At 44.0% G+C, this 12500-nt stretch overlaps 1 protein-coding gene across 2 annotated transcripts in view; it reads left to right on the forward strand.

Annotated features, from left to right (window-relative positions):
* The window catches only part of LOC137073655 (prolactin receptor-like), a 32852-nt gene that overhangs the window by 5506 nt on the left and 14846 nt on the right, over nt 1-12500 (forward strand). For both annotated transcript variants that reach the window (XM_067442360.1, XM_067442362.1), the window contains exon 2: nt 9729-9826. In XM_067442360.1, coding sequence (XP_067298461.1) covers nt 9729-9826 — 98 coding nt within the window. The remainder of the gene's footprint in view (nt 1-9728; nt 9827-12500) is intronic.

Below are 12500 nucleotides of genomic sequence, written 5' to 3' on the forward strand. Positions count from 1 at the left end.
ATGCCTTTTATTTCTAAATTTTGACATTTTTTATGTAAAAACCATACTAACAATATAAGTACACCTCAGGAAACATTATAAAACATTAAAACAACCCATGCCATGGGACCTTTAAGCCGTTTTGAGCGTGGCATGGTTGTTGGTGCCAGACGGGCCGGTCTGAGTATTTCACAATCTGCTCAGTTACTGGGATTTACACACACAACCATTTCTAGGGTTTACAGAGAATGGTGTGAGAAGGGAAGAGCATCCAGTCTGCAGCAGTCCTGTGGGAGAAAATGCCTTGTTGATGCTCGAGGTCAGAGGAGAATGGGCCGACTGATTCAAGCTGATAGAAGAGCAACTTTGACTGAAATAACAATCTAGCTGAATAACTCTAGCAGCGTGGATTGTGTACACTTTCCACCACATCTTTTCCTTCCCTTCTCCTCTCTATTAATGTGCTTGGACACAGAGCTCTGATCTGAAAAATAATCTTGTTTCTGATTGAAATATTTTTTCTTCTTTCCGTCCCGAACAGAAATAAGATTATTTCTCTCACCCCATTGGCAGATCATTTCGCCTGTTTTAAGCAAAAACTCTCTTCATTTAGATTTTATTTTCAAGAAAACAAGAAAAAATATCTAATGTAATTTTACTGATCTAGTAAATGCATCTTGATTTAAGAATTGTTAGATATTTAGACTGGAAACAAGACATAATTACTAAATAATAAGAGCATTTTTTTGCCGTGTGGTCCCAGCGTGCCGGTTTAATTGGACCATCTTTATACTCTCTAGGGTTAAACATGGTGTAGGCTGACCTAATGTCCTCCTGTGGTGAGATTGGTGGTGTTTGTGGTGATGTGAATCTGGTCTGACAGGTTTTAGTCTCGTTTATGCTGAGCTTTCTGAACGCTTCAGTCTGTTTGTCATCTGATATGCTGTGCGGATCCGGGTTATTCCACTGGGTTACCTGTGAAGACAGCTTCAGTTACACACATACGCAGCACGTCACGCCATCAGCACACGGAACATGTCATCATCTGCACACGGAACATGACATCATCTGCACACGGAACATAACATCCCACGTTTTCTTTGAGATGGTACACTGAAAATATGTACCATCTCAAAAAACATGCTCTTCTTACTCAGTATTTCTGTCTTGTTTCGAGTCCAAACATCTCACAATTCTTAAGACAAGAAGTATTTACTAGACAAGCAAAAGTAATTGTCTTGTTTTGGGGAAAATAACTCAAAATGAAGAGAGTTTTTGCTTAAAATAAGATAAATAATCTGTCTTTTTTTTTTCAAAAGAAGACAATAATTTTAATAAATGTTTCTTACAGTTGTTCTCCGTCACTTTGGTTCATTTCTCTGATCAGAATTGAAATTCTCTAAACTAGCTGTTCAATTCTCACATCACTGTGTCTCTTGTGCTCATCAGAAACGCATTCTCATTTCTTTGAACAAGTTGCGAATGCTTCGGTACGTCCATGCCAATGATTATGTCCAATTCTCAGCTGTTTCCTTCATTATCAGCTGCTTCTGTCCTGTTGATCAGAATGCATTGGGTCTCTGTTGAACAGTCTCAGCTCCACAACATTTAGGCACAAGCTCATAGCATAAGTCTTAAGATGCAAAAGGGTTGAACCAGTTATCGTAATATCTCAAGCATATTTCTATACTTTCTATATTTCCATTAGACTTTTTTCTAAATCGGTCCTGAATTGCTAAATTGCTCCCAGGTGACTCTTGACTTTCTCTAACGAAGGTGCTTCTCATGAAACATCAACTAGCAGGTATATATATATATATATTTCTACAGCGCCGCATGTACAGTTTTTCCTATGTTCACATCTCTTCTTTAGGTTTTGTGTGTGTGTGTGTGTGTGTGTGTGCGTGTGCCATTCAGTGCTGTCTTTTCATTTCTGTATCTCAATGACATGTTCTGTCAATAAAATACAGGACAAACAGTAAGAGTGTAAATTTGAATCTTTCCCATTTTATTGCAATTACACACACACACACACACACACACACACACACACACACACACACACACACACACACACACACACACACACACTAGGATGTAACTCACAATGGACAATAATTGTCATCCAAACTTTAGCCGTAGTTTCCATCAGATCATCCCTCCAGAGTAAACCGTTATATTGACAACATGACTGAACAATCTGACTGTCTGATCCGAACACAAGGACACACGGACTCGTCATTCTGACGGCACTGGCACGATCACAGACACAGAGATTTCATTCTGAGAGATGAACGAAGGGTTTTGAGGAAGAGAGTGGCGTTTGCAGGTTACCCATGGTGTTCTGCTATTTGTGTAATTGTTTTGAGAAATGCACCAAATAAGTAAGAAGAGCATTTTCTGCAGTGCACACGAAACATGACTGTAGCACACGTAACATGACATCATCTGCACACGAAACATGTCATCATCTGCACACGAAACATGACTGTAGCACACGTAACATGACATCATCTGCACACGGAACATGTCATCATCTGCACACGAAACATGTCATCATCTGCACACGAAACATGACTGTAGCACACGTAACATGACATCATCTGCACACGAAACATGTCATCATCTGCACACGAAACATGACTGTAGCACACGTAACATGACATCATCTGCACACGGAACATGACTGTAGCACACGTAACATGACATCATCTGCACACGGAACATGTCATCATCTGCACACGGAACATGTCATCATCTGCACACGGAACATGTCATCATCTGCACACGGAACATGTCATCATCTGCACACGGAACATGACATCATCTGCACACGGAACATGTCATCATCTGCACACGGAACATGTCATCATCTGCACACGGAACATGTCATCATCTGCACACGGAACATGTCATCATCTGCACACGGAACATGACATCATCTGCACACGGAACATGTCATCATCTGCACACGGAACATGACATCATCTGCACACGGAACATGACATCATCTGCACACGGACACGGAACATGTCATCATCTGCACACGGAACATGACATCATCTGCACACGGAACATGTCATCATCTGCACACGGAACATGTCATCATCTGCACACGGAACATGTCATCATCTGCACACGGAACATGTCATCATCTGCACACGGAACATGACATCATCTGCACACGGAACATGTCATCATCTGCACACGGAACATGACATCATCTGCACACGGAACATGTCATCATCTGCACACGGAACATGACATCATCTGCACACGGAACATGTCATCATCTGCACACGGAACATGTCATCATCTGCACACGGAACATGACATCATCTGCACACGGAACATGACATCATCTGCACACGGAACATGACATCATCTGCACACGGAACATGTCATCATCTGCACACGGAACATGACATCATCTGCACACGGAACATGTCATCATCTGCACACGGAACATGTCATCATCTGCACACGGAACATGTCATCATCTGCACACGGAACATGACATCATCTGCACACGGAACATGTCATCATCTGCACACGGAACATGTTATCATCTGCACACGAAACATGTCATCATCTGCACACGGAACATGTCATCATCTGCACACGGAACATGTCATCATCTGCACACGGAACATGACATCATCTGCACACGGAACATGACATCATCTGCACACGGAACATGTCATCATCTGCACACGGAACATGACATCATCTGCACACGGAACATGTCATCATCTGCACACGGAACGTCATCATCTGCACACGGAACGTCATCATCTGCACACGGAACATGTCATCATCTGCACACGGAACGTCATCATCTGCACACGGAACATGTCATCATCTGCACACGGAACATGTCATCATCTGCACACGGAACATGTCATCATCTGCACACGGAACATGTCATCATCTGCACACGGAACATGTCATCATCTGCACACGGAACATGACATCATCTGCACACGGAACATGACATCATCTGCACACGGAACATGACATCATCTGCACACGGAACATGTCATCATCTGCACACGGAACATGACATCATCTGCACACGGAACATGTCATCATCTGCACACGGAACATGTCATCATCTGCACACGGAACGTCATCATCTGCACACGGAACATGTCATCATCTGCACACGGAACATGTCATCATCTGCACACGGAACATGTCATCATCTGCACACGGAACATGTCATCATCTGCACACGGAACATGTCATCATCTGCACACGGAACATGCCATCCCCCGTTTTCTTTGAGATGGTGGCGTTAGGATAGTTAGTACTTTAATGTAGTTATACGTTTCTGTGTCATTGAAACTTTATGATCAGATTATGCAGATCATGCCAGAAACAGAATGAGCGAAACGGTTCCAGCCGAGCTGAATCTCGGAGATATAAAGCCGTTTGGGAACTCGTAATATTAACAGCCTTGTATTATTCCTAAATGTCTTAAAAATGAAACACTTTGTTGTTTTTTATTTTGTTGCTTTACGAGAGCTCTGCTGCTGCCATGCTATTAAAATATAATTTATAAAAATAACTATATTTACACCATGAATGGATAAGTCGTGTGTTTGTGGAGCATGTGTGTGTGTGTGTGTGTGTGATGTGTGATTGGCTCGCGGATCTTTCCCATTATTTGCTCATCCGCTCATGATCCGACAGGCTCAGTAATTACACCTCTTCTTCTTCTTCTTCTTCTTCTTCTTCTTCTTCTTCTTCTTCTTCTCGTGTTGAGCGAGTCTCGAGCCTCGAGGCACAAACCGACAGAGTGAATCATTTACGGTTGTTTTTAGTTTCTGTAGTGTGTGACTCTGATGAGGTCATAATGTTCAGCTCACTTTAACCCTAAAGCATAAAGAGAAAGATGAAATGTTGCTTAACGACAATAAAGAGCATGGTTTGCCATCCATCACCCATTCATTTACCTATCTATCCATCATCCATTCATTTACCTATCCTTCCACTCATCCACTCATCCACCCATCCACTCATCCACCCATCCACTCATCCACTCATCCACTCATCCACCCATCCACCCATCCACTCATCCTTCCACCCATCCACTCATCCACCCATCCACTCATCCTTCCACCCATCCACTCATCCACCCATCCACTCATCCTTCCACCCATCCACTCATCCACCCATCCACTCATCCACTCATCCACCCATCCACTCATCCACTCATCCACCCATCCACTCATCCACTCATCCATCCATCCACTCATCCACCCATCCACCCATCCACTCATCCACTCATCCACTCATCCACCCATCCACTCATCCACCCATCCACTCATCCACCCATCCACCCATCCACTCATCCACCCATCCACTCATCCACCCATCCACCCATTCACTCATCCACCCATCCACTCATCCACTCATCCACCCATCCACCCATTCACTCATCCACCCATCCACTCATCCACTCATCCATCCATCCACCCATCCACTCATCCACCCATCCACCCATCCACTCATCCACCCATCCACTCATCCACTCATCCACCCATCCACTCATCCACCCATCCACCCATCCACTCATCCACCCATCCACCCATTCACTCATCCACCCATCCACTCATCCACCCATCCACTCATCCACTCATCCACCCATCCACCCATTCACTCATCCACCCATCCACCCATCCACCCATCCACTCATCCACTCATCCACCCATCCACTCATCCGCCCATCCGCTCAACCACTCATCCACCCATCCACTCATCCACTCATCCACCCATCCACTCATCCACCCATCCACTCATCCACTCATCCACCCATCCACCCATCCACTCATCCACCCATCCACCCATCCACTCATCCACTCATCCACCCATCCACTCATCCACCCATCCACTCATCCACTCATCCACCCATCCACCCATCCACTCATCCACCCATCCACTCATCCACTCATCCACTCATCCACCCATCCACCCATCCACTCATCCACCCATCCACTCATCCACCCATCCACTCATCCACCCATCCACTCATCCACCCATCTATTCATCCACCCATCCACTCATCCACCCATCCACCCATCCACTCATCCACTCATCCACTCATCCACCCATCCACTCATCCACCCATCCACTCATCCACCCATCCGCTCATCCACTCATCCGCTCATCCACTCATCCGCCCATCCACTCATCCACCCATCCACCCATCCACTCATCCACCCATCCGCTCATCCACCCATCCACTCATCCACCCATCCACTCATCCACCCATCCACTCATCCACCCATCCACCCATCCACCCATCCACTCATCCACCCATCCACTCATCCACCCATCCACCCATCCACTCATCCACCCATCCACTCATCCACCCATCCACTCATCCACCCATCCACTCATCCACTCATCCACTCATCCACCCATCCACTCATCCACCCATCCACTCATCCACCCATCCGCTCATCCACTCATCCACTCATCCACTCATCCACCCATCCGCTCATCCACTCATCCACCCATCCACTCATCCACCCATCCGCTCATCCACCCATCCACTCATCCACCCATCCACTCATCCACCCATCCGCTCATCCACTCATCCACTCATCCACTCATCCACCCATCCACTCATCCACTCATCCACCCATCCACCCATCCACCCATCCACCCATCCACTCATCCACCCATCCACTCATCCACTCATCCACTCATCCACCCACACGGCAAAAAATGCCTTACTCAGTATTTCCGTCTTGTTTCTAAATATCAAACAATTCTCACTTTAAGAAACATTTACTAGACAAGCAAAAGTAATTGTCTTGTTTTGGGGTAAATAACTCAAAATGAAGAGAGTTTTTGCTTAAAATAAGATAAATAATCTTGTTTTGTGTTTGAATTAAGATTATTTTTCTCACCCCATTGGCAGATTATTTATCTTATTTTAAGCAAAAACTCTCTTCATTTTGAGTTATTTTCCCCAAAACAAGACAATTACTTTTGCTTGTCTAGTAAATGTTTCTTAAAGTGAGAATTGTTTGATATTTAGAAACAAGACAGAAATACTGAGTAAGAAAAGCGTTTTTTGCAGTGTGTGATCAATTTTCAACACATTATATTCCTCAAATGGATCTTCTTGGCTCTGATATTTGATCTGAGAGTTCCTGGTGTCGCGCTGGAGGTTTGTTACCGCGATCATTAATAACCCGTTAGCGAATGGGATGGCCTTACCGTGTTCAAACACGCCACTGCACAGCCTTTGCTGGACACACCCAGTTTAGATCGGCACAACATGAATAACCGCAGACCCTCTCCTAACTGTGTCTAATCTCCAGGGTCTCGGACAGTGGTGTACTCTCAGATGTCTTCATATCTCAGCGCCTGTATGATGTTTGAGCCATTGGGGGGGGGTGTTATCTCAGTTCAGGTGTGTGTGTGTGTGTGTGTGTGTGTGTGTGTGTGTGTGTCTCAGCTCAGGTGTGTTTAATGATCCTCATGTCAGATGTTGCTCTACTGACCCAAAATTCAAAGACAATCAGGAGCAAAGCAGATCAGAGCCGGCTTTAGTGCTCACATGCAGTCAGTGTGTGTGTGTGTGTGTGTGTGTGTGTGTGTGTGTGTGTGTGTGTGTGTGTGTGTGTGTGTGTGTGTGTGTGAGAGAGAGAGAGAGTGTGTGTGTGCGTGTGTGTGTGGGCATGTTTTTGTGACATATGAGGACACAAATGTGTGTAATGCCATGGGTATGATGGTGTGTGTGTGTGTGTGTGTGTGTGTGAGTGTGTGTGAAGCCACTGAGAGTGGTCAGTCAGACAGCAGCACGGCTCACGTGAAGCTCTATTTATTTATATAGTGTTTGTGTGTTTGTTTGTGTGTGTGTGAGAGAGAGTGTGTGTGTGTGTCTGTTTTCTGTCATTATGACCCTCACAAGCAGCTTATTTAGCAGCTAATTAACTGAGAGCTGGACCTGTAGACGTCCATCTGGCTGACCTAGAAGAGGCCGTCACTGAGTGTGTGTGTGAGTGTGAGTGTGTGTGTTATCTGGGTGTGTTTGTGTGTGTGGTTTGCCTGATGTTCTGAGTGTGTGTGTGTGTGTTTGTGTGTTTCGCCCGATGCTCTCTCTGTGTGTGTGTGTGTGTGTGTGTGTGTGTGTGTGTGTGTGTGTGTGTGTGTGTGTGTGTGTGTGTGTGTGTGTGTGTGTGTGTGTGTGTGAGTGGGTAAGTGTGTGTGTGTGTGTGTGTGTGTGTGTGAGTGGGTAAGTGTGTGTGTGTGTGTGTGTGTTAATCGTGTCCTGATGTCAGTTTTGCTCTCTGGTTTGATCAGAGATTAATAAAGATGATAATCCGTGACAATAGCGGCGAGCGATAATCCGCCTCTTGTTCTCGCTGTTCTTTTTAAGCTCTTAAGCTCCTCCAGATATTAGGAAAGCTCTGAGCGGAATAAAGGCGCTCTGGGATTACTGAACCGGATTCTTACGGGCAGACTCGGAATAAAAGGAATTCAGGCAGTGTGTGTGTGTGTGTGTGTGTGTGTGTGTGTGTGTGATACACACCCACACACACACACACACTCACATGTTTGTTTTTTCGAAATGTTGGGACTCTCCATAGGCGTAATGGTTTTTATACTGTACAAACTGTATTTTCTATCCCCTTACACTGCCCCTAAACCTACCCATCACACACACACACACACACACACACACACACACACACACACACACACACACACACACACACACACACACACACACACACACACACACACACACACACACACACACACACACACACACACACACACACACACACACACACACACACACACACACACACACACACACACACACACACACACACACACACACACACACACACACACACACGGACACAATCACAGCTTTCTTCAGGGCTTGATGGCGTACAGACGGCTTGTGTGTAGCGTTAGATCAAACTTTAGTCTTTGGAGGAAAGAGCTTTATGAGCGGCTCAGTCAGCGAGTTCCTGCTCCAGCACATTAGTGTGAGCTGAACTCATTCAAGATTCATCAGATGGTGGGAAGAAAAACATGATCCTTATATAATAATAATAATAATAATAATAATAATAATAATAATAATAATAATAATAATAATAATAATAATAACTCATTACCTGGCCACGATTTCATGGTTTTAAGAGCGCTCCCGCTGATGCTCTTCTCAGTGTTTCTGTCTCGTTTCTAAATCTCGAACAATTCTTACATTAATAAACATTTACTAGACAAATAATCTGAATTCAAACAGAAACAAGATTATTTTTCTCACCCCATTGGCAGATTATTTATCTTATTTTAATCAAAAACTCTCTTCATTTTGAGTTATTTTTCAAAGAACAAGACAATTACTTTTGCTTGTCTAGTAAATACTTCTTGTTTTAAGATTTTTTAGATGTTTGGACTCGAAACAAGACAAAAATACTACATTAGAAAAGCATTTTTAGCAGTGAAATGTGTGTGTTTATAATGTTTCGCTCGAACCCATGCCTGTTCGTATCGCTGTGGGTCAAGAGCTGAGATTCAGATATGCTAATGAGTGTTTGCTTTCTGACCAATCACAGCAGAGCGTCTGTTTTAGGAACCGTCGGGGAACTTTAATGTTTTTTCCAGCTGAATGTGTGTTAATGTGGCCTCAGGCGACGGACGACTGTGTCCTGTGATGCGTCTCATGACTGATCGTGTGTGTGTGTGTGTGTGTGTGTGTGTGTGTACAGACCCGTGATGCTGTGTTTTCTGCTGCTGGCGTTGCTCTGGACGACGGTCACTGCGGCTCTGAGTCCGTCCACACACTCCGCCGCCACCCTGCAGGAGGGTGAGTGAAGCACACACACACACACACACACACACACACACACACACACACACACACACACACACACACACACACACACACACACACACACACACACACACACACACACACACACACTCACACACTCACACACACTCACACACTCACACACACACACACACACACACAAACACACACACAGGTTTCGTCAGGTTTAACTCACACTCTGCTGCCACCCTGCAGGAGGGTGAGTGAAACAACCACGCACACACACACATGCACACACACACACACACACACACACACACACACACACACACACACACACACACACACACACACACACACACACACACACGCACACACGCACACACACACACACACACACACACACACACACACATGTTTGTTTTTGTGAATTGTGGGGACATTCCATAGGCGTAATGGGTTTTATACTGTACAAACCGTACTTTCTATCCCCTTACACTGCCCCTATCCCTAAACCTACCCATCACAGGAAACATTCTGCATTTTTACTTTTTCAAAAAAACTCCTCCTGTATGATTTATAAGCATTTTGAAAAGTGGGGACATGGGGTAATGTCCTGATATGTCACCATTTTCTGTAATACCTGTGTCATACACATGTTATTATACACATTTTTGTCCTGATATGTCACAAAAACAAGCACACACTCACACACACACACACACACACACACACACACACACACACACACACACACACACACACACACACACACACACACACACACACACACACACACACACACACACACACACACTATACATACTTATACAATATCACAACCTTTAGTTAAAGTGAACTTTATGTATAATTAGCAAACCTTGTCAAGAGCGTTTTCTTTTATTTTAATAAAGAAAGTCTTTATGACGCCAAACGAATATAAATCTCACACACTCGACGGACAAGTAATAAAACAAGAACAAACGAACAAATCATAAACAGAAGAGAATAAACACACACACGAAATAAACAGCGATGTTCAGAAAGGGTTAATAAATGACGATAGCGTTATATAAAGAGAAACGGAGCTCATGAAGGCCTGAGGGAAAGCTCAGATATAATCCGGCCATTAACCCAGCGGTCTCCATTCTTTACATTCATCTGCAGAGAATCTGCCAATGGGGCGAGGAGAATAATGTTTTCTGTTTGAATTAAGATTATTTTTCTCACCCCATTGGCAGATTATTTATCTTATTTTAAGCAAAAACTCTCTTCATTTTGAGTTATTTTCAAAAAACAAGACAATTACTTTTGTCTAGTAAATACTTCTTGTTTTAAGAATTGTGAGATGTTTGGACAAAACAAGACAGAAATACTGAGGAAGAAGAGTGTGTTTGCCGTCTGTAACCCAAGTCCTGTTGGCCAATAGGGAGCTGCTCCTCGTCCCTGACCCTTACTACACGCGACGCCCCGGCACCTAAAAGCCGCCTTTCCACGTTAATTCTTAACCAGCCGCGACGGCGACGCGCGATGAATCTATTTTAGAAACGGTTTCTATTTTTTGTGTGACGTCGCGGCTGGAACAACAACACAAAACCTGGCAATCTCAGGCGGTGTTTATCAGATCTGGACCGTCCCTCAGCTCATCTCCTCGAGTCCTGTACTGAAGTTCACTGTTTGAGTCTCTGTGCTTTACTGGAGTATTATTCTTTCTGTAATCTTCTGACTTTAACTTCACTCCATCTGAAAGACAAATATCGTCCTCTTTACTCCACTACATTTCTATCAAGGTCCTCGAAGTGGAAAGTCGTTTCTGTCGCAGCTCTGAAAGTCAGTGATGATTTTTTTCTTCTTTAAAAGGTGTTTGGGTTTTTGCAGAAAGCCTTTCAGGAATCACTCTTGTAGAGTCTCGTGAAGTTCAATGATTTCACAGCATTTATTAAACACTGATTTATAGTTTAGAGCAAAATGACGGAAGAAGACGGATGTCCAAATGCTCATTTAGTGGAGTATTGACATAAACAAAGTTGATTCTGTCTTCAGTGAAGGTGAACAGTGTGAGAATATCAGATGTGTATCAGTGTATTGGATCCGTGCATTCGGCCTTAAAGTGACAGCAGCTTTGTAACTTTTCTACAAGTATTTAAATGAGTTTAAGTTAGTCGTCTGCTAGTGTGTCAGATGGAGCGTCACTGACTGGCTTAAACCATGATGGCATAATGTGCATTTATACAACTATAATACAATAATGCGGCGACATAAAGAAGGACATTTACTTTTGATACTGAAGTACTTCTGAGAACAAATACTTCTGTACTTTAACTGCAGTAAAAATCTGTTTTTACAACTTTCACTCGTAACGGAGTAATATTTGAGGTACTGAATTGTGTGTTAGTCCAGCTCTGGTGTTTATGTGCTTTATTTAATGCTAAAAGTGTGTAATGTTACTCTGAGTATTATTTAGCGCTCCGGCTTTGTCACACTAAAGGATAATTCACCTCAGATCTTGAAATTAAACACATGAAGCGTCATCTTCAGGTCAGCCGGTGAAGTAGGTCCGTTCTGCTGGGCAGTCAGGCGATCGTGGTTTGGGTAAGAGGACTCCGCCTTCCCCAAAGTAGGAGAGATTTGATCTAAGCTCCGAGATATTCTTATTCCTGCAGTGGGAACACGAACCCTCCTCCATCTTTCCTCAGCGTACTCTATT

Source organism: Pseudorasbora parva, chromosome 4 (genome assembly GCF_024679245.1).
Source record: "Pseudorasbora parva isolate DD20220531a chromosome 4, ASM2467924v1, whole genome shotgun sequence".
NCBI lineage: Eukaryota > Metazoa > Chordata > Actinopteri > Cypriniformes > Gobionidae > Pseudorasbora > Pseudorasbora parva.